The sequence below is a fragment of the Chiloscyllium plagiosum genome, chromosome 9 (genome assembly GCF_004010195.1).
Source record: "Chiloscyllium plagiosum isolate BGI_BamShark_2017 chromosome 9, ASM401019v2, whole genome shotgun sequence".
NCBI classification, from domain to species: domain Eukaryota; kingdom Metazoa; phylum Chordata; class Chondrichthyes; order Orectolobiformes; family Hemiscylliidae; genus Chiloscyllium; species Chiloscyllium plagiosum.
The window spans coordinates 7826694-7848047 of NC_057718.1; the positions used below are offsets into that span (position 1 = coordinate 7826694).

At 43.5% G+C, this 21354-nt stretch overlaps 1 protein-coding gene across 2 annotated transcripts in view; it reads left to right on the top strand.

Annotated features, from left to right (window-relative positions):
• The first annotated feature begins 558 nt into the window (after positions 1 to 558).
• The window catches only part of si:ch211-202p1.5 (uncharacterized protein LOC103909337 homolog), a 33791-nt gene continuing 12995 nt past the window's right edge, over positions 559 to 21354 (top strand). Inside the window, exons 1-2 of one of the 2 annotated variants that reach the window (XM_043696798.1) lie at positions 559 to 1086; positions 13553 to 13727. In XM_043696798.1, coding sequence (XP_043552733.1) covers positions 1026 to 1086; positions 13553 to 13727 — 236 coding nt within the window. In that variant the 5' untranslated portion in view covers positions 559 to 1025. The remainder of the gene's footprint in view (positions 1087 to 13552; positions 13728 to 21354) is intronic. The other variant, XM_043696797.1, reaches the window with a different exon arrangement.

Consider the following 21354-nt stretch of genomic DNA (forward strand, 5'->3'; position numbering starts at 1 on the left):
TGAAGAGAAATTATCTTCACTAGAGAGTTTGGTGGATCTATGGTACACTGTACCCCAGGGTGCCATGGAAACTCAATCATTCAATATGTTTAAGACAGAAATTGATCGTGTTCTGGTACTAAAGGACATTGTGAGCTGAAATGGCAATGGGGTAGATGATCTAAAATGTTTGAGGGACCAAATGGCCTCATCTTGCTCCCATGATTATCATTACAGCAAGAATCGTATTGCTCTCTCTGCTTTCCTCTTATTCTATCGCATTCTCCATCTCTCTCCCTTATCCCTCCCTTTGAATTGAATTAGCCTTATTGTCACACATCTCTCTTTCTCCCCCTCTCCACATTTTCTTTGTCTTCTCCTCCCGAGCCTCTCCCCTTTCTCCTTCCTCTCCTCTCTCTCTGTCTCTGTCTCCAGGGCTGGATTTCTCTGCAACCTGGAACCTTTCTCTCTCTCACACACACACACACACACACTCAAACGTTGTCGCTCCAGTGACTGAGCTCAAAGCGTTAGGACAGCAAATGATTTGTTGGCTGTGTGTAGGAAAGTGTTAACCCGTGGACCATGAAACACCGAGGGGCAACAACAAGAGAGCCAGAGCAGGATATTGAAAGTTGACCAGTTTCTCTTTGTTCCACATGGTGAAGCCTGGGGCAGTGTATCCTGGGCTGGGGGTAGTCTCGCCTGCTGTCCTGTATCCCCCCGGGATTGATTTCCTCCCTTTGGTTTCTCCAGATCAGCTTTTTAACCTGGCAGGTGGTTCATAATGTGACGCTCCCAGCTCTCTCGGTGTGGGAGGGTAATTGCTATTAACAGATAGGATTACTACAAGAGGGAGGGACTGTTAGCGAGAAGGAGAGAGAGTTTCCTGTCTGCGTGAACTGCCTGAACTCAAACCCTGCAGTAAACTCCGCAAGATGCGGACGTGTTAAGCTGCCTCCCAATCTTCTACAGAGACAGAGAGCTGCATTATCCTGGCCCCGGCAACAATACCTTGGTGCTTTTATCTGACAGCTTATGTGGAGATGAATTTCTTCACCCTCTCCGTCCTGGTGCTAACACTCCAGCCGCCTCTCACTCCAGAAGGTAAGTCCTAACAGCTTTGCAATCTCTACCTTCCGGGAGCGAGAGGGGATCGTAATCGGGAGGGAGGGTCGCAATAGATGCAACTGTCCCCTCAGCCCTCAAGATAGACAGAGTGAAGGTGACACCAGCGGCAGAGCATTGCCTCAACCTGAGATTACATAACACACGCACACACAAACATAAATACAAGAAATGTTGTAGAAGGAATAGGTGCTGACATTATTTTCTGCTTCAGCTTTAACAGATTATCCATATGTGTATATACCAGAATGCAGGTGTTTATGTCAGCCCACCACCTTTTCAATTGACTCTTCCATCTGCTTGACTATATTTTTAAAAATCTACCTTTTTTTTAAAATCTTTTAATTAAACTTCAGTTCGTTTACGTTAAAGTACCTTCTGGTTCCCTTGAGCACAGGAGTAAAGATTTCTGCATCCCCCTCTCCACCCCCATCCCCTTGGAACAAGATATATCTCAAACAGCAGGCAGCTGCAGGGGGAGCTTTCAAAGCCGTCAGTACCAGAGATGAAAAGCTGATCGTGTTTCCTCAACAGGTGAAACTACTTCATTACCATTCCACATAACCTCAGGAATGTGACTGGGAGAGACAGCTCCTGGCATGGACTAGCTGCTTTGGTCAGTGTGGGATCTGCTGCCTGCAGTACTCTGGAACGACGCCCCTGATATAGTGACCAGTGTGCCTGTCAAATGGTCAAACAGAAATAGCACACTGTCATTGAGAGGGTGAGAACATGCTGTGGACAGTATGTTTCACAAAGGCGCTGCTGATCAAATCTACTGTGTGCACTGTCTGTTGGCCCCAGTTTCTTCCTAATTCACTCACGAGGTGTCAGAGCCAATGATAAGCCCAACATTGGTTGCCTATTGCTTTGAGAAGGTGGTGGTGAGCTGCCTTCTTGAATTCCTGTACTGTAGATACACCCACAATTCTGTTAGGGAGGGAGTCTTGACCCAGCCACACTGAAGGAATGGGGATATATTTCCAAGTCAGGATGATAAGTGGCATGGAGGGGATCTTGCATGTGGTGATGTTCCCATCTATCTGCTGTCCGTTCCCTTACAGATGATAGAGGATATGGATTTGCTGTATGCAGACCCTTTCAGATGGTACACATTGTGCATCTCTAGTTGAGGGAATGGATGTTGAGGGAACTGGATTGGATGCCAATGAAGTGGGCAGCTTGGTATTGAGCTTCTTGAGTGTTGTTGAAGTTGCAATCATTCAGAAAAGTGGACAATATAACATCACACCATCATTACCATCTTCCAGCTGGTGGACTGGCTTTGGGGAGTCAGTAGGGTGAGTTAATCACACCAGGTTCCTAGCCTCTCACCAGTTTTCATGGCCACAGTGTTTACATGGCTAATCCATTTGCATTTCTGGTCAATGGTAATCCCAAGGATGCTGATAGAGAGAGGTTCAGTGATGGGAATGTCAATGGGAGATGGATAGATTCTGTTTTATTGGAGAGGCCCATTGCATGGCACACGTATGGCACGAATATTCATTGACACCTAGCAACCCATGGTTGCTTATTTCAGTAAGGCATTTGATTAGATTCCCCATGGTAAGCTCATTCAGAAAGTTAGGAGGAATGGGATACAGGGAAATTAAGCTGTGTGGGTTTAAAATTAGCTGGCTGAAAGAAGACAGAATGGTAGTGGATGGAAAGTATTCCACTTGGAGGGCGCTGACCAGTGGTGTCCTGCAGATATCGGTTCTTGGGCCTCTGCTCTTTGCAGTTTTTATAAATGACTTGGATGAAGAAGTGGAAGGGTGGGTTAGTAAGTTTGCCGATGACACAACGGTCAATGGTGTTGTAGATAGTGTCAATAGTGTAGATAGTGTCGAGGGCTGTTGCAGGCTACAACATGACATTGACAGGATGCAGAGCTGGGCTGAAAAGTGGCAGATGGAGTTCAACCTGGATAAATGCAAAGTGATTCATTTTGGAAGGTCAAATTTGAATGCTGAATACAGGGTTAATGACAGGATTCTTGGCAGTGTGGAGGAACAGCGGGATCTTGGAGTCCATGTATATATATCCCTCAAAGTAGCCACCCAAATTGATAGGGTTGTTAAGAACGTGTATGGTGTTTTGGCTTTCATTAACAGTGGGATTGAGTTTAAGAGCTATGAGGTTTTGCTACCTGGTTACATCACGTTTGGAATATTATATCCAATTTTGGTTGCCTCATTATAGGAACGATGTAGCTGCTTTCGAGAGCATGCACAGGAGATTTACCAGGATGCTGCCTGAATTGGAGAGCTTGTCTTATGAAGTGAGGTTAAGTGAGCTAGGGCTTTTCATACTGGAGAGAAGGAAGAAAGGCGACTTGATAGAGGTGTACAAGGTAATGAGAGGCACAGAGAGAGTAGATAGCCAGAGACCTTTCCCCAGGGCAGAAATGGATGTCACGAGGGGTTGTAATTTTAAGGTGATTGGAGGAAGGTGTAGGGATGATGTCAGAGGTAGAGTCTTTACGCAGAGAGTGGTGGGGGCATGGAATGTACTGCCAGCGGTGGGAGTAGAGTCAGAGATATTAGGGACATCTAAGTGACTGCTGGACAAGAACATGGACAGAAGTAAATTGAGGGGGGTGTAGGTTAAGTTGATCTTAGACTAAGACAAATGCTCGGGACAACATCGTGGGCCAAAGGGCCTGTACTGTGCTGTTCTATGTACTGTGTAACCCAAACCTGTATGTTGTCCATATCTTGTTGCGTGGATAGACGGTTGGAGTATCTGATGAGTTTTGAATGATAGAGTACACTGTAAAACTTTGAGCAAATCTTTCTATTTCTGATCTAATGATGGAGCAAAGGTCACTGTTTGCGATGATTGGATGTAGAACATTATACCGAGTGGTTCTGGCAGAACCTAAACTGAGCATCAGTGAGCAGGTTAACACTGGGTCACTCTACTTGATAGCAGTGTTGATAACATCCGCCATCACTTTGCTGATGACTGAGAGTGAACCGTTGAGGTAGTAATTGGTTGTACATGATTTGCCTGTTTTTTTTACGGTTAGGACATACTTATACAATTTTACACATTGCCGGCAGATGTCTGTGTCCTAGCTGTATTGCAACAGCTTGCCTATAAGATATGGCCAGTTCTGGAGTACAAGTCTTCAGTAATACAGCCAGGATGTTCTGAGACTCATCTGTTCCTATGTTGCAACAACAATTACATTTCATTGAGATGTACCAAGGACATAACAAAAGATATTCTATAACTGCTTATTGTTCGTCAGAAGAGGAAATATGATAATGTGTCTGTGTTCAATGTTACTCCGAAGATTACTTCTTTATTACAGTGCAGTTACTAACAGACTGAATACCAGAGACATAAGAACAGAGACGGGAGTGGACTTATTAGTTCCACTGTTTGGTTAGATCATGGCTGACCTGTGTGGTATTCACTGGTCTTAATGTAGTCTCAGTACAATGAGGAGAGAAAATGACCATAAGACATAGGAGCAGAAATTAGGCCATTCCCATCGAGTCTGCTCTGCCATTCAATCATGGCTGAGAAGTTTCTCATACCCATTCTCCTGCTTTCCCTCCATAACCCTTGATCCCCTTGTCAATCAAGAACCTATCTATCTCTGTCCTAAGTATACTCAATGACCTGGCCTCCGCAGCCTTCTGTGGTGTTGTTATCCTGAACTTCCAGATGCCTGTCACTTTAATTCTCACCTTGAGGATCACTCTGACACCTCTGACCTGTTGCACTGTTGTTGTGAACTTCAACGTAATGAGGTACTTGACAACCTTTTGAGGACTCAGCATTAAATTCAGCAATTTCAGACCACAATTCCCAAGTTCCTGGTTTGTTTTCCTTTTGTTGCTTGTTTAGTTTTTCTTTGCTACCTGCTCCAGCCACTGCCTGTTTTGTCTTCTCTTGCCTCACTGCCATTCTCTTTAGCCCTGGAAGACTGACTCTTGGGTCACTCAAGCCTCTCCTAACTTTCACCCTATCACACCCTTTCCTTTTGTCCTTGACTCACCCCTGCCCCCCCCCGCCACTCAAAACTTTCCAAACTTATGCCATTTCTGAAGAAAGGGCACAGACCTGAAATGTTAACTCTGTTTCTCTTTCAATGCTGTTAAGCATAGCAATCATTTTCTGCTTTTATTTCTGATCTCCAGACCATGACGAAGCAATGAAACCATTAAGCCAGAAACTCAGTTAACGTTCTGGGGACCTGGGTTTGAGTGCCCCCCACCCCGCCCCATGGCAGATAGTGGAACTTGAATTCAACAAAACAAAATCTAGTATTACGAATCTACTGATGACTATGAAACCATTATCAGTAAGAACCCATTTGGCTCCCAAGTATCCTTCAGGGAAAGAAATCAGTCATTCTTACCCTGGTCTGGCCTACATGTGACTTGAGACCTTAGCAATGTGTTTGACTCTCAACTGCCCTCTGAAATAGCCAGGAAAGCCACTTAGTTCAAGGGCAGCTAGGGACGGGCAATGAACACTGGGCAGCCAGCCATGCTCAAGTTCCACAAGTGAATAATAAAAAAATCCACTGCATCCTGCTTTTCGATTAGTGTATCTCAACTCCATTAATATTCCTTTAGTTTCCTAACCCTCGACACCCCTACCTAACAAATATCTGTCCCCCTCAGTCTTTCAAGCTCCAATTGTTTCCCAGGTTCTGTCGAGTTTTGGCAAGAATCCCAGATTTCCACAGACATTAATGTGAAGAAGTGATCAATAAATAATGTGATCAATTAATGTGATCAATAAATAACCTTGTTCTAATCACCAGAATCTATCCTCTGGCTCTGAGCTCCATCTGCTGAGGGGATTGTTTCTCCCTGACCACATTGCTCAGTCTACTTAACATGGAGTGGTTGGTAACAGTGATCTTGTTATAAAAGAATCTTTGCACCTCCCTCCTGTTCTACTGCGTGTGTCAACCTACGTTAAACAAAAATAAGGAATGGCTCTTACAACTGGCAAGGGAGCTTAAGACTAATTAAGCATTTGCAATAATGCATAGCATTCTGTGAGGGTTAGGTTGGAGAGAAGGGGCCTGAAGTTGTTTGACCTGGGATGTTGGGAGGTGCAGAGAACTCTAGCAAAAATTCTAAAGCATCAGCCATTGTTCAGTCAGTAACATTCTGAGCCTTAAGTCAGAAGGTCATGGGTCCAAAGGTGAAGCACATCATCAGGCATCTCTGTGGCAGTACAAAGGGGTCGCTGCACTGTCAGAGGCAATATCTTTCAAACAATAGACTAAGCCCTCTCAGGTGGGCATAAAACGCTGAGGGTGTTCAGAGCTTGAGATTTCTCTGCCATGTCCAGCCCTTTGTTTGTGGGACCATTTACTTTATCCACTCAAGGAGTAAGGCGTTCAACAAGGTTCCCCATGGGAGATTGATTAGCAAGGTTAGACCTCACGGAATACAGGGAGAACTAGCCATTTAGATACAGAACTGGCTCAAAGGTAGAAGACAGAGGGTGGTGGTGGGGGGTTGTTTTTCAGACTGGAGGCCTGTGACCAGTGGAGTGCCACAAGGATTGGTCCTCTACTTTTTGTCATTTATATAAATGATTTGGATGCGAGCATAATAGGTACAGTTAGTAAGTTTGCAGATGACACCAAAATTAGAGGTGTAGTGGACAGCGAATAGGGTTACTTCAGATTACAACAAGATCTTGACCAGATGGGCCAATGGGCTGAGAAGTGGCAGATGGAGTTTAATTCAGATAAATGCGAGGTGCTGCATTTTGGGAAAGCAAATCTTAATACACTTAATGGTAAGGTCCTTGGGTATGTTGCTGAACAAAGAGACCTTGGGAGTGCAGGTTCATAGCTCCCTGAAAGTGGAGTCGCAGGTACATAGGATAGAGGCTGAACAGGCTGGGGCTTTTTTCCCTGGAACATCGGAGGCTGAGGGGTGACTTCATAGAGCTTTACAAAATTATGAGGGGCATGGATAGGGTAAATAGACAAAGTCTCTTCCTTGGGGTGGGGGAGTCCAGAACTAGAGGACATAGGTTTAGGGTGAGAGGGGAAAAATATAAAAGAGACCTAAGGGGCAACTGTTTCACGCAGAGGGTGGTACGTGTATGGAATGAGCTGCCAGATGATGTGGCAGAGGCTAGTACAATTGCAACATTTAAAAGGCATCTGGATGAGTATATGAATAGGACGGGTTTGGAGGGATATGGGCCGGGTGCTGGCAGGTGGGGCTAGATTGGGTTGTTATATCTGGTCAGCATGGATGGGTTGGACCAAAGGGTCTGTTTCCATGCTGTCCATCTCTATGATTCTATGACTGTAAGTGCCGCTGGCTGGGCCTCCTTTTATTGTCCGTCTTTAGTTGTCCTTGAGATGGTGATGGTGAGCTGCGTTGAACCGCTGCAGTCCACGTGCTGGAGGTAGACCCACAATACTGTTAGGGAGGAACTTCCAGGATTTTGACTCAACGACACCGAAGGAACGGCGATATATTTCCAAGTCAGGTTGGTGAGGTGCTTGGAGGGGAACCTGCAGATGGTAACATTCCCATGTATCTGCTGCCTTTGTCCTTCCAGGTGGAAGGGGTCATGAGTTTGGAAGATGCTTTGTTGAATATTTCTAGATCTTGTGAAAAATGCCACTGAGCTTTGGTGGTGGAAGGCATGGATGTGGAGCCAGTCAAGTTATCTGCTTTGTCCTGGATGGTGTCGAGTTTCTTGAGTGTTGTGGAGCTGCACCCATCCAGACAATAGAGGAGTATTTCATCACACTCCTGACTTGTATCTTGTAGATAGTGGACAGGTTTTGGAGAGTCAGGAGGTGAGTCATTCACTGTGGTATTCCTAGTCTCTGACCTGTTCGTGTAGCTGTGTTATTTATGTGGTGAGTCCAATTCTGCTTCTGGTCAATGGTAACCAGAAAATAAACTTAGTGTAGAAATTGGCTTCAGGACATTACAACAGCAACTGCCTTTCAGATGTGACTACAAAACATTTTGGGATGTCGAATTGAATCTCCTGTCCCGTTATTAATAACACAGGAAGAGAGGAGAGTTTTCAGCATGGATCATTCTTATATTATGGAACATGTGGCAAATTGGCAATTAATCAGAGACAGCCTCGAGCAGTGAATGCTGTGTCAGTTTTCATTGGACAATTGGTGTCATTTCACTTTTCTACTGCTGCTGGAACACAAGAGTTAGTTGCTCGAGAAGAATAAAGGTTACATTATGCTTCAATCAGGAGTCAAACTATCCTGTGTAAATCTGTGTACTTCACCCCATCTCTGCAAGACAATGGGCTGGTCAGGGAAAGGCTCAAACTCAGAAGGCTGCCTGGACAGTTTCCATTTAGTTTATGCAGATGCCGATTATTATTTCTGTATCTTTGCACTCTCTTCCCTCGTAGAGGAGCGTGAGCTAATGGGAGCATTCACAGACTGCCAGGCTGCTGCATCAACATTCCTGCCATGTCTGTAACCACTGAACCATAATCTCCTGCCCTCCTACATTCCAGCCCTGGGACGTTCCTATTCTGCAGCGGCAGCCTGTGGCAGTAACTGTGAACAATGCAGAACCCACTACCAAAGTGAGTTATTGTGGTAAATAGTGTTTGTTGTGTTTAGAGGGAGGTTGGGTAAGTGCACGACAGAGAAAGGAATAGAACGGTGTGTTGGCTGCATCTGATAAAAAGCAGGAGGAAGGTAGTCGTAGAGTCATAGAGATGTACAGCACAGAAACAGAGTCTTCAGTCCAACTTTTCCAAGCTGACCAGATGTCCTAAATAATTCTAGTTCCATTTGCCAGCCTTTGGCCCATATCCCTCTAAACCCTTCCTATTCATATACCCATCCTGATGCCTTTTAAATGCTGCAATTGTACCAGCCTCCACCACTTCCTCTGGCAGCCCATTCCATACACGTACCACTCTCTGTGTCAAAAGATTGCTCCTTAGGTCCTTTTTAATTTTTCCCTTTTCACCATAAGCCTATGCTCTCCGGTTTTGGACTCTCCCTACCCCAGGAAAAAGATCTTGTCTATTTACCCTATCCATGCTCTTCATGCTTTTATAGAACTCTATAAGTCACCTCTCAGCCTTCGACGCTCCAGGGAAAATACTGCGGAGTATAGATGCCAGTAGATACTAGTTGAAAGTTTGTGCGAAGATTTGTAGCTCGGGTGCTTGTTGCTGTGGTTCTGTTCGCCGAGCTGGAAGTTTTTAATTCGACTGGGACAACACTACTATCAAAGGGCAAGCCAGACAGAGAACAGCCAGGGAATTCCTAGAGGCATGGCATTCATCCACAAACTCCATCAACAAACACATCGACCTGGACCCAATATACCAACCACTACAGCGGACAGCTGAAACTGACAACCGGAAGCGGCAGGGACAGACCACTATAAACACCGGAGGAAACATCAAAGAAGCGCTTCGCAGGAGGCTCCCAAGCACTGATGATGTCGCCTAGCCGGGGGACGAAATGTTTGCAACAAAAACTTCCAGCTTGGCGAACAGAACCACAGTAGATACTAGTTGAGCTAAATGGCCTGTCTTTGTGCCATAAACTCAATATAATCCTTACACCCAGCCAATAGAATGGGTTGATGGGTTATCCTGTGTGTTGAGATGTTTCTCTGGATTCAGGATTGGAATTAAGTGAGCAAGCAAAGCCCCTTCATTGAAGGAATGAATTTCTGCAGTAATTGGAGGGAATAGAGTTTTGTCACATGGCTCTTTCTGTCAACACCTGTCCTTGTGCCAACCAGAAGGGGTCCACTCCAGTTAAACGTAAATTTCCTCACCTGATTAGCCAGCCGGTTTCATCCAATATCTAAACCTTCCTTTCAGAATCACAGTCAATGTGGCTCCATACAGGTAACTGATGCCATTTTAAAGTCACTCCTGACTGCAGGGTTGATCACGTAACTGTTAATTTTAACACCACACCTGCTTTACTAATGTCCTTTCGGAAAGGAAATCTGCCATCCTTACCTGGTCTGGCCTACATGTGACTCCGGACCCACAGCAATGGGGTCGACTCTTTAACTGCCCTCTGGGCAATAAATGCTGGCTTAGTCAGTGATACCCACATCCTGTGAATCAATAATTTAAAAAAAAAGATACTGGCCATTCGGCCCAACCGACCCATGCAACTCCCCTTGAGTGTCCTTCAGTCTTTCCTCATCTCAATCCATTATTTTACCATCTATTCCCTCTTCCCTCATTTCTTTATTTTGCTTCCCCTTAAATACAACTGTTCTATGAAATTTAACCTCTCTTTGTGGTAATGAGTTCCATACTTTTAATCCCTCTTTGGCTAAGGACCTTTCTTCCAGAATCCCTTTGGGTGTTTTGATGACTACATTGATGGTCTGTATTAATGCTTTTCCCCACAAGAGGAAACATCCTCTCGGTATCCAATTTATCAAAATATTTCATCATTGTAAAGGTTTCTGTTTTATGAAGCTCCTCAATTTCTGTTTTTCCAAAAGAGAAACAATGCCAGCCCAACAATCTTTTCCTGATATGTTCATCCACCCATCTCTGGGATCATTCTTGTACATCTGCTCTGGTCCCTCTCCAGTGGCTTCACACTACTTTTACAATGTAGCAACCAGACCTGCATTTAGTATCTATGCGTGATTTAACAAACATGCATTACCAGTTTTACACAATGTTTTCCCCTACCTTTCAATCCTATCCCTCTAGAAATAAACCCAGTGGTTGGTTTGTTTTGTGAAATGATCTTGTTTACCTGTGACATAACTTCTGGTCATTCATGTATCTGTATTGTGAGATCCCATTGGTCCTTTATCTGATTTAAGACTTTCACCTGATTAATGACCTCCCTATTCTTCCTTCCAAAATGCATCACCTCATATTTGTCTGTGCTGAACTTCATTTTCCAAAGATTTACCCTTTCTTCAGGTTTATTCAAGCTTTGTTGTAATTAATTGCAGACCCTCTTTACCTGGTTTGGTGTTGCTTCCAAATGTAGAAATGCTAGCCCAGATATAGGGAGGGGATGGAGTGGTGGGGATGTTATTGGGCTAGAAATCCAGAGATCCAGGCTGACATTCTGGGGATACAGGTTTGAGGCAGATTTGTGAAATTTTAAATTCAGTAAAAATCTGGTGTAATGATGACCACTATTGAATAATTGTCAATTGTTATAAAATCCTACCTGGTTTGCTAATGCCCCTTTAAGGAAGGAAATCCTGGCGGATGGTGAAATTTGAATCACCAAAAAAAAATCTGGAATTAAGAATCTACTGATGAAATCTACTCTGAAACGATTGCCAATAATCTGGCTCACCAATGTCCTTCAGGGAAGGAAATCTGCCATCCTTATTTGGTCTGGCCTGCATGTGACTCCAGACCCATAGTAATGTGGCTGATTCTTAACTACCTGCTGGAATGGCCTAGCAAGCCATTCACTTCAAGGGTCAATCAGGGATGACGGACAAACTTTGACCTTGCTCTTGATACCTACATCCTATGAAAGAATAAAAGTTAACCACATCGAGGCCTAACAGAATCTGACATGTTTCAATGAGAAGTCCACTCATTCTACAATACTCCAATTTACCCGGTCTCCCATCACAGCGCAACCCTCATCCTGGAGCTCCATTGAGTGAAACTTTGCTATACTGCCGTTTCTTTGACTAATACTGCAGGGTTTGGACTGGATAGCTTCTTAACATGACAATGTTTGCTTTGGTATAGTTTTACCTCATTCTAGGCATACTGACAGATTGGTTCCCTGGCCTTAGAACCCACACAATGTTCTTCCCTGTCTGGCGGCGTCTCGGAGAGAGCGAAGGCTGAGGATTGAACTGATTGAGGGTGGTCTCTTTGATAATGCCGAGGAGATGTTTTCATTTCTGGGGAAGCCATTAATATACAATAGTCACTCGAAGACTCAATAGTGATTTCAGGAGAAATGTCTTTACCCAGAGAATGTGGAACTTGTGACGACATGGAGTGATACATTTCAGGGGAAACTAAACAAAGGAGAAAGGGGATGGATGGTTTTAATGTTAGTGGGAGATAAATAGGGGGAGGTTCATGTTGAACATAAACACTGATCCGCTTCACTGCTGTAAACTGGGGCTTTGGGTCTCCATCCCGCACAAGTGGAAATATCCCTAATCCACCAAGTCCTTTCCTCATTTGAAACATCCCGATCAGTTCATCCTGCACCACAGGAAACATCTGATCCGGATGCATCACAACGTGATATGGCAACTGCTCTTACCAAGAAACTACAGAGAGTCGTGAACACAGCCCAGTCCATCACGCAAACCAGCCGCCCATCCGTTGACTCCATCCATACTTCCAGCTGCCTTGGGAAAAGAACCAACATAATCAAAGATACCTCCCACCCCAGTTATACTCTCTTCCACCCTCTTCTGTCAGGCCGAAGATATAAAAGTTGTATACACGTACAAACGGATTCAAGAACAGCTTCTTCCCCGCTGTTATCAGACTTTTGAATGGACCTCTTAAATATTAATTCTGATCACTCTCTCTCTGCACCTTCACTGCTGCTGTAACACTGTATTCTGCACTCTGTTCTGCTACCCTGATGCACCTTGTATGGTACAATCTGCTTGTAAAGCACGCAGGACAACAGTTTTCACTGTATCTCGGTACATGTGACCACAATGAATGAATGAATCAATCAATCCCGTTCCTGGTGAAAAAAATAATTTTAAGACTCTCTGACTCTGTCTTTGGTGGTGGTGTAAATCAGAATGAGCAGATAGCTGCCTCAAATAAGTATTTTGTGTAACATTTATAGTTTTTGCTACCACTTTGTTCAGTTTCTATCTCTTAGGAAGACATTGAATGTTTGGTGTGAGCACCACATTCCATGTCCCAAATGATATGGTTTAGCTTATTAGATAATGGGCTAGGCTCAAGGGGCTGATTGGTCTACTCTTGATCCTAATTTGTGCTTATGTATGTTCACTACTCTTAATTGAAGCACTAATGTATATTGTTGGTAATGTATGGTGGTACAGCAGTTATCTTAATGGACTAATAGAGCGGAAGGTTGAACCTGGAGTCCTGAATTCAAATTTAAAATGACAATTGGGAATTAGTTTCTTGTTGTTAAAGAAATTTGGGAATAAAAATCTGAAATTGATTGGGGTGACCATGAAACTGCCAGACTATATGTGAAAAGTTGCCCGGTCACTTTAGCGAAGGAGATCTGTGTGCATTAACCTTTCCGGTCTATGTGTGACTCCAGATCCACAGCAAAGTGGCTGACTCTTAACTGCCCTGTGAGATCACCCAGCAAGCTGCATGGCCATATTGGGATACGCAAACGATGTTGGCCATAAGTCAGCTGTAGCTGGATGCTGTGAATGAACATGGACGAAATTGAAATGAAAGCTCCCAAGTCTATTTTAAATCCTCCCTCATGCTTTATTTTTTGTTGCCACAGGGAGTTCTGAGCCGCTTGCTGGAGCCTTGGCCGGATCAGAGATAGACAGCGATCAGGGACTAAGGGAGGTCCACTCATCCCTACACAGAGAGAAACGTTGTTCCTGCAGCAACATGCAAGACACAGAGTGTGTTTACTTCTGCCATGTAGGCATTGTATGGGTCAACACACCAGGGTAAGCAATCTCTGCAGCCAATTAATTTGGCAGAATTTCTTTTTGTTTTACTCTGATTTTAGGAAGTTTCTGGTGGCATATAATTTGAATATTCCAGTGTTTTCCTGGTCCGCCTCCCATCTTCCATCTTCTGGATGCCTTGGCTTGCTCCAAATCCTGTTCATTCATCCCCTCCACGCTCAGTGATTGACATCTGGGCTTCCCAGTCCCAATTTGAAACTCGCTAGCTTTCAAATCTTTCCATGCCCTCACCACTTTCAATCTCTATAAACTCCAGAGCCGACTAGGATCTCTGCGCTTCTCCAATTCTGACATTCCCTGTGCATTCGCCATTTCCAACGTTGCATCACTGGCAGCTGCACCAGGAATTCAGGAATCCCCCTCTCCGTCACCTCCTTTAGGATGCTTCTAAAACCCACCTCTTTGACTGAACTCTTAGTTTTCTGACCCGATGACTTTTGTTGAGTCTCACTATCAAACTGCACTTGATGCACAACCTGCAAAACCTCCTGGGGCGTGTTCACTTCTGCAGAGATGGAAGTTTTGCAGCTGCAGGTGATTTCCTGCTTCTGCTTTTGATTTTGATTTCCTTGCAAACAAAAGTGCTGTGTTTGCTTTTGGGTCAACGATCTACAAAGTGGGGAAGTTGTGCTAAACCTTTATAAAACACCCGTTAGGTTCCAGCAGGAGCACTGTGTCCAGTTCTGAGCATCAGATTGTTGGGAGGATGTTGAGATCTTCATCTAGATCATCTAGATCTAGGGACCAGTGTTCCCGAATAAGGGGTCATCCACATCAGACAAAGACGGAGGAGAGTCTTTGGAACTCTCTTCCTCAAAAGGCAACAGAAGCCAAATCCATGAATACTTTCAAGACAGAGCTAGAAGGTAAGGAAGGGGATGGAAGGTTGATATGGGTAGGCAGGAACGTGGATTGATTGGAACAGCCATGATCTTAGTGAATGACAGAACAGACTCAAGGAAACGAGTGGCCTAATCCTGCCTCTAATTCCTATGTTTGTCTAACTTGTGGAAAGTGCAGAAGAGATGTGTGCTATCAATCATGTGGAGAGATTGGATAATCTCGAGTAATGAAGGTTAAAGTGAAATTGAATGAAGCTGTGTATGTGTAAAGTTGCGATAACCTTATCAGAAACACAGTAAATTCTGATTGTTTAAAAAAGAAATTGTTTCCACTTGGAGGAGGCGTAGTAATAAACTGGGAAAAGAAACAGAGGTGAGGTGAAAAGAACTGTTTTTTTTACTCGGTAAGTTGCGATGGTCTGGAATACACTGACTAATAGAGCGATAGAAACAGATTCATTTCTAGCTCTCAGATGGGAATTGGACCCTACAGTGCGTAAGTAGACCATTTTGCCCATCAAATAAACACTGACCCTCCAAAGCCCAACCTACTAAGATCAACCCCCCCTTCCATGTTTCCCATTGGCTAACCTAGCTCGCCTGCATATCCCTGGACACCACGGGCAATGTTTCATGGTCAATCCACCCAAACCTGCTCACCTTTGGACTGTGGGAGGAAACCCATGCAGACACCGGGGGAATATGCAAACTCCACACAAACAGATACCCAAGGCTAGAATCGGACCACAGATCCCTGGCACTGTGAGGCAGTGGTACTAACCACCGAGGCACTGTGCCACCCCCTAATATTTAAAAAGAACAAAAGTGTTGGCTGCTTCATGAGGGAATAATTTGTAGATGCCGGTGTTGGACTGGGGTGTACAAAGTTAAAAATCACACAACACCAGGTTGTAGTCCAACAGGTTTAATTGGAATCACTAGCTTTCGGAGCATCACTCCTTCATCAGGTGGTAATGGAGGGCGCAATCCTAACACAGAATTTATAGCAAAAATGTGTAGTGTGATGTAACTGAAATTATACATTGAAAAATTGATTGTCTGTTAAGCCTTTCATCTGTCAGAATACAGTGATAGTGTCACTTCTTTCATGTGTAAATCACAAAACCCTTTTTTTTTTAAAAAGTTGTATTCTCGGGTTAGCTGTTAACAATGGTGATAGCAAGACAATATGTGGGAATAACAGGGAAATGGGACTTATGGAGAACCCTTCTCAAAGAAGTCTGAGTGGAAAGGCCATGACCTAGTGGCATTTTTGCAGAAACGTTAATCCTAAGAATAAAAGCCGAAAGAACTGTGGATGCTGGATATCAGAAACAAAAACAGAAATTGCTGGAGGAGCTCAGCGAGTCTGTCAGCATCTATGGTGAGAAATCAGAGTTAACGTTTTGGGTCCAGTCACTCGACCAGAAACGTTAACTCTGATTTCTCTCCACAGATGCTGCCAGATCCGCTGAACTTTTCCAGCAATTTCAGTTTTTGTTATTAATCCCGAAACCCAGGTAATGTTCTGGGGACCTAGGTTTAAATCCTACCGGGGTGGGGTTGGTGGAATATCAGTTCAATTAATGATGACCATGAAGTTGTTGTTGACTGTTTTTTTTTTTAAAAATTGAAAATCCTATCTGGTTCATTAATGTCCTTGAGGGAAGGAAATCTGCCATCCTGACCTGGTCTGACCTACATGTGGCTCCAGACCTACAGCAACATGGTTGACTCTTAACTACCCCCTGGGCAATTAGGGATGGGCAATAAATGCTGGCAATTCCTATAAAAGTCTATGCTTGGTGCTTCTGACAATGTTATAGGAACTTTACACGTGTACCCGGTCCCTACCCAATGCATTCCTAAAACTGAGCGCACTGCCAGTATCATACTCCCATCTGTGAAGGTGCTTCTCAGAATCCTCACAATTCTCCAATGTTGGCAAAAGTGAGGACTGCAGAACTGGAAACCAGAGTTTTAGATCAGAGTGGTGCTGGAAAAGCACAGCAGGTCAGGCAGCATCCGAGGAGCAGGAAAATCGACGTTTCGGGCAAAAGCCCTTCATCAGGAATGGAGGCAGGAAGCCTGCAAGGTGGAGAGATTTATCCTGCCTCCATTCCTGGTGAAGGGCTTTTGCCCGAAACGTCGATTTTCCTGCTCCTCGGATGCTGCCTGACCTGCTGTGCTTTTCCAGCACCACTCTGATCTAAATTCTCCAATGTTGTACACTAAAGACTAAATACTTTTAGAAAATGCCCAAGCGTACACTTTCTAGTTTTATTTTGAACAATCACAGGGTCAAAAAGCAGCCCTTGACCTGACCTTTGCCACCTCTCCTCTTCTCCAACTTCTAGCTGACTGTGTTTACATTTGATTGCCCTGTTGGAAAAACTGGACCAAATTAGTAAGTACCTCAAGCAATGCATACAGCTGAGAAAGGAGTATCAAATTAAATTGTCATAAGCAGTGAAAACTGAACCCCCATCCTCAATATAATTTGATATTTTTTTTAATCAACCTGTTATTACACAACTCTGGAGTAAGGAGCACTTGAACTTAAGCCTCCGAGGCAAAAGTGGGGACTACAGATGCTGGTGATCAGAGTCAAGGGTCTGGTGCTGGAAGAGCACAGCAGGTCAGGCAGCATCCAAGGAGCAGAGAATCAGCATTTTGGGCAAAAGCCCTTCATCAGGAATGAGGATGAAGGGCTTTTGCCTGAAATGTTGATTCTCCTAAATCACCTGGCCCAGACCTAGGGGCACTACCACGACACTTCTATGCATTTTGGTGGGTGTTTCTCCAACACATGTTTGGAGATTCTATTACACACCTCTAGAGCAGATGGGACTACAATCTGTGCCTCCTGGCTTAGAGGCAGAGATGCTACCACTTCCCCACAATAGCCCTTAATGCATTTTGATACAATTCACTCACACAATTTATGAATTAGCTCTGACCCAACTTTCTGTTTTGTTGTCTTTGATTCTGAGGTAATTAATGTTTTATGGCCTGTAAATATTTAGGCATTAACAATCAGCTGAAATGGTCCAGTTTTATGTTAAATGGAAGCTAACCACAATCTTAATTTTAAAACAAAAAGTTACCGGAAATAATACTCATTCAACAGTGTCCTTTTTACCAGCTCAGTGTTTACAGCTTTATGAATGGAATATTTGAATGTACAACTTGCAAATCACAGGTTTTGCATGAGTGATATTTTCAGATCTAACATTCTCAGACTGACGTTTACGGTGTGACAGTGCGTGGAGTGACATATTCAGGTGTATTTACGGGTATCAAAATATGAAATACTAGAAACTGCAGAACAGTTCTGAGAGGGTCACGGGACCCGAAATGTTAATGCTGATTTCTCTCTGCAGATGCTGCCAGACCTGCTGAGCTTTTCCAGCAATTTCTGTTTTTGTTTCTGATTAACAGCATCCTCAGTTCTTTTTATTTGGTATTTACAGGTGTGGCAATTTCAGATTTAATGTTCACGCCATTCTGAAAAAACGTTTTTCAACTAAAGAAAAATTGTGGCTTAATTTTCAAACTCATGATGTAAATCTTTGGACTGTATTTGGAGCGATTTAATTTTGTTAAAAAACATGCTGCAGTAATTTAAGTATGAAAGACTCCGGTGGTCAACCTGGGAATGGATGCAGACTCCTAATTAGAAAGGAGATCAAGTTCACAAGACAGAACAATATCTTATATTTATAAAACACCTTTCACAATTTCAGGAGTGCTCTATAGCCTTTGATGTTTTTGCACAATAATAAATTGCAAAGTTATGAAAATGTTAGCTCCTGTATATAATCATATCTCTTTCCACCTCTCATCTGTCTCTAAATTACATTTACTTACAGTGTGGAAACAGGCCCTTCGGCCCAACAAGTCCACACTGACCCTCCGAAGAGCAACCCACTCAGCCCCATTCCCCTACATTTACCCTTTCACCTAACACTATGGGCAATTTAGCATGGCCAATTCACCTAACCTGCATATTTTGGGACTGTGGAAGGAAACCGGAGCACCCGGAGGAAACCCACGCAGACACGGGGGGAATGTGCAAACACCACACTGACAGTCGCCTGAGGTGGGGATTGAATCCGGGTCTCTGGCGCTGTGAGGCAGCAGTGCTAACCACTGTGCCATCGTGCCGCCCACAATATCCTTCCAAAACGTGCCGCCCACAATATCCTTCCAAACCTTTCCTATTCATGAACTTACCCAAATGTCTTTTAACCATTGTAACAAAACACACATTCACCACTTCCTCTGGAAGTTCATTCCACACACGAACCACTCTCTGTGTAAAAAAGAAAGTTGTCCCTCATGTCCATTTTAAATTTTTCTCCTCTCACCTTGAAAATATGCTCCATCGCTTTGAACTTCCTCCACCCTAGGGAAAAGGCTTTTGTGATTCACCTTATCTGTGCCTCTCATAATTTCATAAACCTCGCCACGGTTACCCCTCAGCCTCGCCACGGTTACCCCTCAGCCTCCTACGGTCCAGTGCAAAAAGGTCCCAGCCTATTTTTATGACTCGAACCCTCCATTCCCTTGACCCTACCTCTGCCATACTCTCAAGCAGTACATTCTGGGCCTGAGCCACTCCCTGTATGAGTTGCATATACTGTCACGTTGTGTTTGCTTCCTTTGCCAGTTACTTGAAATCTGTGTCCTGTCAGCCATTCCTATGGCTGGAAAAGATGTCAGCCATTTTGAAAGTGTAGCAGGGAATACTACCTGTGTAATTATCCATTCCCCGCCATTAACCTGATTGCTGTTTGTAGGAACATGCTGCTGTCCGCAAGTAAACTTCTGAACTTTATAAATACTCAACAATCTGTGAGGTGCTTTAAGAGGTTCTAGGTTTGTGGAAGCTGCTATATCAATGGGAATTCTTTTTTTTTTGGCAAGATGAGTCATAGAGATATACAGCACGGAAACAGACCATTCGGTCCAACTTGTTCATACTGATCAGATATCCTAAATTAATCTGGTCCCATTTGCCATCACTTGGCCCCTATTCCTCTGAACCAATCCTATTCATAGATCCATCCAGATGCCTTTTAAATGTTGCAATTGTCAGACTTACTGCTCCATTTCTTCACCTCCCACATTGTATCTGCTTTGTCTTTCTTCCTCCCTTTTTCTTAAAGTGCTGTTGTGTTGAACTTTTTTTCAAAGTTCCAAAACAATGCAACAGCTTATAAAACAGTAATTACTGTGCCAAATATTCAAGGAAATCAGCTCCGATACTGAAAATATGGACATATGAAGATATATGGATCCATTACAGGTAATGAGCTTCTGCATTTTAACTTCTTTATAGACTCAAATACACATGCGTTTATAAAATATGCACATACATAAATAAACCTGCAGTCAAGGATGAACACTTATGTACATCAATCTCATACTGTTTGCGACAATGTTTTGCAGGGTGGGGTGTTTTGTCTGTGGACTTTATTTAAAATCATAAATCAACTTTCCTTGTATTGAGGTATTTTTGTGATGGTCTAATTATATCCTTTGAGCAGCCAGGCATCTGTGGAAGACCACAGAAATATCGCTGCAAGGTACAAATTGTACAGTCTGTTATTACAGTGAAAGTGGGGAGAGAGGAAGAGTGCAGATGCTATGAGTATTCATTCATTTGTTCGTTCAGTCAATCCACGGGGTTTCTGCATAATATCAAACCTGATGCAATAGAGAGGGGAATTGATTTCTCATCTTTCAGAGAGACTGAGGGAGGAAGTCTAATGAGTGAGACCTCTTGTCCTTTACAAAACTTATGCACTTTCTCCGATTGAAAACAAATTTTGTATTCAACCGGAGAAGTTTGTAAACTCAGGACAACGTAAAGCACTTCACATCCCACATTTGAAAGTTCCGTCACAGTGGTTAAACGTTTAAGACTCTTACAGGCCTCGACAGGGTAGATGCTCGATGACTTGAAAGGTTATCGAAAGATATTGATTCTGAAAAAGTTAATTACAATTTTCCATTAACTCTTCACAGTCTGGTGATGGCGAAATGGTAAGTCCCAAACCAGCCTTTGCAGGGAGTTGGTGTGTTTTATACAGCTCTTGAGAGTCCTAGTAATTATGCCTGACTAATATAATTTATACTTATGGCTAGAATGCAATTAGCTGTCTCATTAATAAGACATGTGCCCCTTCTAATTAGATTCCCCAGTGATCTACCTTCAGACTATTAGACATGCCCAAGGATAGGTTATGTTGAGAAATTAAACAAATTAGGCCTGTTTTTTTCTAGAGATAAGCAGTTGAGGAATGATCTGATTGACGTCTTCAACGTTTTGGCAGGATAGATAATGATAAACTATCTCCACTGATTTAGATTCTAGAACTGAAGGGATGGTCTGAAAATTAGAGCCAGACTATTCAGGCAATAGTAACAAAGAGGATTGATGAGGGCAGAATGGTAGATGTGATCTATATGGACTACACAGTAAGGCATTCGACAAGGTTCCCCATTGGAGACTGGTTAGCAAGGTTAGATCGCACGGAATACAGGGAGAACTAGTCATTTGGATACAGAACTGACTCAAAGGTAGAAGATAGAGGGTGGTGGTGGAGGGTTGTTTTTCAGACTGGAGGCCTGTGACCAGTGGAGTGCCACAAGGATCGGTGCTGGGTCCTCTACTTTTTGTTATTTACATAAATGATTTGGATGCGAGCATAAGAAGTACAGTTAGTAAGTTTGCAGATGACACCAAAATTGGAGGT